The sequence below is a fragment of the Rhinolophus sinicus genome, linkage group LG17, assembly GCF_036562045.2.
Source record: "Rhinolophus sinicus isolate RSC01 linkage group LG17, ASM3656204v1, whole genome shotgun sequence".
Taxonomy (NCBI): Eukaryota; Metazoa; Chordata; class Mammalia; order Chiroptera; family Rhinolophidae; genus Rhinolophus; species Rhinolophus sinicus.
In genome coordinates this window covers 12,383,301-12,386,990 of record NC_133766.1, presented here as the reverse complement: position 1 = coordinate 12,386,990, position 3,690 = coordinate 12,383,301, and the positions used below count along the sequence as shown (strand labels likewise).

Here is a 3,690-nt window from a genome sequence, read left to right as displayed (position 1 = left end):
CTGAAAAACAGCCCAGAGCTCATCAGCGGAGGGCAAAGGCCTGCTTGTCTGAAAGGATTTGTTTTTCAATCCCAGCCAAACATAAAGGCATATATGTCCCAAGATCCCCACCCCTAAAAAAAAAATTCACCTATTAGAAAAAGTCACTATAAGACTGTCGTCGATACTAGTTAGTTCCCATTAAAGACCACTTTACACCAGAAAAGTCTTTTTAGTAAAACTCAGCTCCAGGGAGGCCGGTTGGCTCAGTTGGTTAGAGTGCGAGCTCTTAACAAGGTTGCTGGTTTAATTCCCGCATGGGGTGGTGGGCTGCACCCCCTGTAGCTAAAGACTGAAAATGGAGACTGGACTTGGAGCTGAGCTGCGCCCTCCACAACTAGCCTGAAGGACAATGACTTGGAGCTGATGGGCCCTGGAGAAACATACTGTTCCCCAACATTCCCCAATAAAAAATTAAAAACAAACAAACAAACAAACAAATAAATAAATAACTCAGCTCCATAAAGGACCACGAAGTATTTACACTAAAGGTTTTAGGCAAACAAAACATTTTTAAAAATTAGATACCCTTCTTTTACTTGCTCAGAGAAGGCTGAAATCAAACATGCCACGATGAATCATAATTTTCTTAACCTTAGAACGCAACTAAGGCCTCTGCGTTTCTATTCCCCTGAAGATACTGCTTTATCACTAAGTGAATTCACAAATTAAAAAAAAAAAAAAAGAAAAGAAAATCCCATTCAAGAATCATGTAAGGCAAGCTATGTTTCTAGAACTTTGCTAGATACCGATGTGCTTGGGAGCAGGCCTAGCTCTTTATGTAAACGAAAGCGGAGACATCTCTGTGGTTCTTGTTCCTGAAGCCCACTCACCTTTAGGCTTTCCATGAGGACAGCAGAGGAATCCTCCATGGAGGGGCCATGGCCTGTCCAGGTGCCACTTGGAGTGCTGGTCTGATGCCAACTGCTCTCAGAGGATGATGTCGCCGAGAGATAATCAATGCCAAACCCACCCATGGCTAAGGGATGAAAAGAGATGAGAAGAATTCAAGACGTTCCTTCACTGCCAAATGCCGAAAGCCGGGGAAAGACAGAGTAAGTGGTGTCACTCCTGCGAGGCAGTGAAGTCTGGACCTCACCTGGCTTATCAGTTTTCCACCGATCTGCAGCTCTCCTATCCCTGTTATCTGGAGTCCCAATGGGTCCAAAATTGGAGAATGGAACAGAATTATGGTTGTGGGTTGGAGGAGAGCTTGGCAAGCTGCTTGGGTTAGAGGAATGAGGCGATTGGCTGGCTGGTGTTGAATGATCTATTAAACAGAAAAATAGGGCACTGAATAGACAAGATGTTTCACAAACATACCAAAAACTAAAGTTTCCTGTAGCACTTCAATTCTACTAAAAATAATCACAGAACTTAGGAGAAAAGGCGAAATAAGGGCCCAAAAGGGAGTCTGCCAGATGCACACGTGTGTTTCATCGCACACATCTAAGGCATACTCCTTGCCCTAGAACAAAACAAAACAGTAGACAATTTTGTCTAGGGCACGCACTAATGTGGCACGCCTGTTTCAGGTAAGGTCTTTGTCAGAAATAGAATTGCTAAACCTTAATACTATTAGATCAGACGCCATGTATAAAATAGGGCTGAAAAAAAATCTCTATTTTAAAAAGTGCAACTTTTCTTGCGAACAATAAATACAAACAAAACTAAAAAACAGCTGAAAACCTTAAAATAGAATCCGTATTTTTCTGCCTTACAATTCTGATGGTTTACTGAGGATGTGAAAAAGCTTTTCTAGTGGCATCTGTTATGTAAACTGCCTCATCAGGCCTTTTTTCTATTTTCCTTCTAAGTTACTTAAAAAACAAACAAACACCTAATATATTTATAATTACAAAATCATAGTAACTCTTAATCAATGGGAGCGCAGGGTCTATAATTTAAAGACTAGTCAATACCTGAACTGGCAGGAAGTGATGGAGACCACGGAGTCCCCTCAAAGAGGGAGTACAGTGATGTTTCCTGGGGGGCCATTGAAGGACTAAGTTCGGCTTTGGAGTTGGTTGTCAGGTTTTTCCCATATACCTCATTGAACACACTGCTATTGGGGTATCTTTCCTGAAAGACAACGACACCCAAGTTATAGACACACTCCAAGAAAAACGATTTAAGAAAATGCTACGCTCATGTTCACGGATGCTTGGAACACCTGAAGCTTTTCTTACCAAGACAAACTTTCGAAGGCTTTTGTTTTCAGTTTTCCTGTTAAATTCATTTTCCCTTACTCATTAATTTGGCTCCGTCAATGTAAACCACCCAGGTTAAAAAGTTTAAATAATTTATTTGGCTGAACAGAGGCCTAAGCATTTCACTATTAATGAGAAGTTAAAGGGTTCAAACTTATACAAGTCTCTCGTGTACCCAATCAGAGGGAGAGGGGATAAAATCAAATATCCAGGAGACGCCAGTACATGAGTGAGAAAGGAAAGAGAAAAACAGGTGTACTTAAATAGAACAGAAAGAAAAGATGAGCCTACAATGAAAACACAAAGCAGGACCCTTCACTGTTTACTCACCTGATTGAGAGAGAATCCGGTGAGTGACAGGAAAGAGGATGAATGTGACATGAGCTCGGAGGGCTTCTCCAATAAGGATTTCTTCACAGTCCCGGGAAAAAAAAGGGAGTTAAATTATGCCTTCCATTTTCTATTCATCTTAAGATACTATACACCCAGAGTAAGTGACTACACTTTAAGCATACTTGTACTCACCCATTGTGTACAAGGTAAGACTTAAAAGATGTGAATTTCAAATCTGTTAACACCATGACACCAGCTAAGTGCCATGGCCACGGACACGTGGGACAGAGCCCTCCTCCTTGATCAGTACCTCGAATCTAGCACAGAGACCCTGGCAAACGGCAGTTCTGAGTGTTTACTAGGCACGAACCTCAGGCATCCCCTTGGCCAACAGTTACATTTCAAATGCTCTCAAAACAAGACGCTGAACTGATCTGGCACTGTTTTCTCCCCAAGTTTTTAAAGCCGTGACATTAATGGCTTGAAAAAGCTGACTCTGATGTTGGCAGTGAGTAGTTGATCAGCAGAGCACTTATTAAATACCTATTACACGCAAGGCACTTTTGCACACACACTGTATCTTTAACACTGTTAAATACAGGAAGGGGAAGCGCCACAGGAACTAAGGGATTAGGACACAGCTGGACAGAGACACTCCCCAGGCTCCCCAGCCAGGCCGGCAAACACAGGCAGCAGCTGAGCAGCTGGGCCCGGTGCTGCCAGGGCACTACAACTGTTTCAGTGTTTAGGGGATCTTTTATTTCTGCTAACTTGGGGGGAAAAGTGGTGGCTCTCTATGGCCACTCACCCAGGCAAATTCTTAAGGGGGCCTCAAGGGCCAGGGAAACTTCTGTCTGAGTACCATTAAGCTTTTGTTTCCCTAATACTAAAATCAATGCATTTTAATCTTATACGTAAATGTTTTCTTGCCTCGGGTTTATGGGGAAGAAACAGCAAGAAAGTTAAAACTCAGAACTATTTTCCATTTTATTACGATGGAGTGAAGGGAGGAAGAAAAAACCTTACAGTATACATTTTTCTTATACTCCCTCATCTTAGTAAAATATAAACACTGACAACCATACAGGGTGACATCCTTTGACGTGCA

At 42.1% G+C, this 3,690-nt stretch overlaps 1 protein-coding gene across 4 annotated transcripts in view; it reads right to left on the bottom strand.

Annotated features, from left to right (window-relative positions):
* SMG7 (SMG7 nonsense mediated mRNA decay factor) overlaps positions 1 to 3,690 on the bottom strand; it is a 64,462-nt gene that overhangs the window by 2,681 nt on the left and 58,091 nt on the right. For all 4 annotated transcript variants that reach the window (XM_019738179.2, XM_019738346.2, XM_019738104.2 and 1 more), the window contains 4 exons: positions 2,580 to 2,660; positions 1,962 to 2,121; positions 1,139 to 1,309; positions 873 to 1,018 (listed from right to left, as the gene is read on the bottom strand). In XM_019738179.2, the coding sequence (XP_019593738.2) occupies positions 873 to 1,018; positions 1,139 to 1,309; positions 1,962 to 2,121; positions 2,580 to 2,660 (558 nt within the window). The remainder of the gene's footprint in view (positions 1 to 872; positions 1,019 to 1,138; positions 1,310 to 1,961; positions 2,122 to 2,579; positions 2,661 to 3,690) is intronic.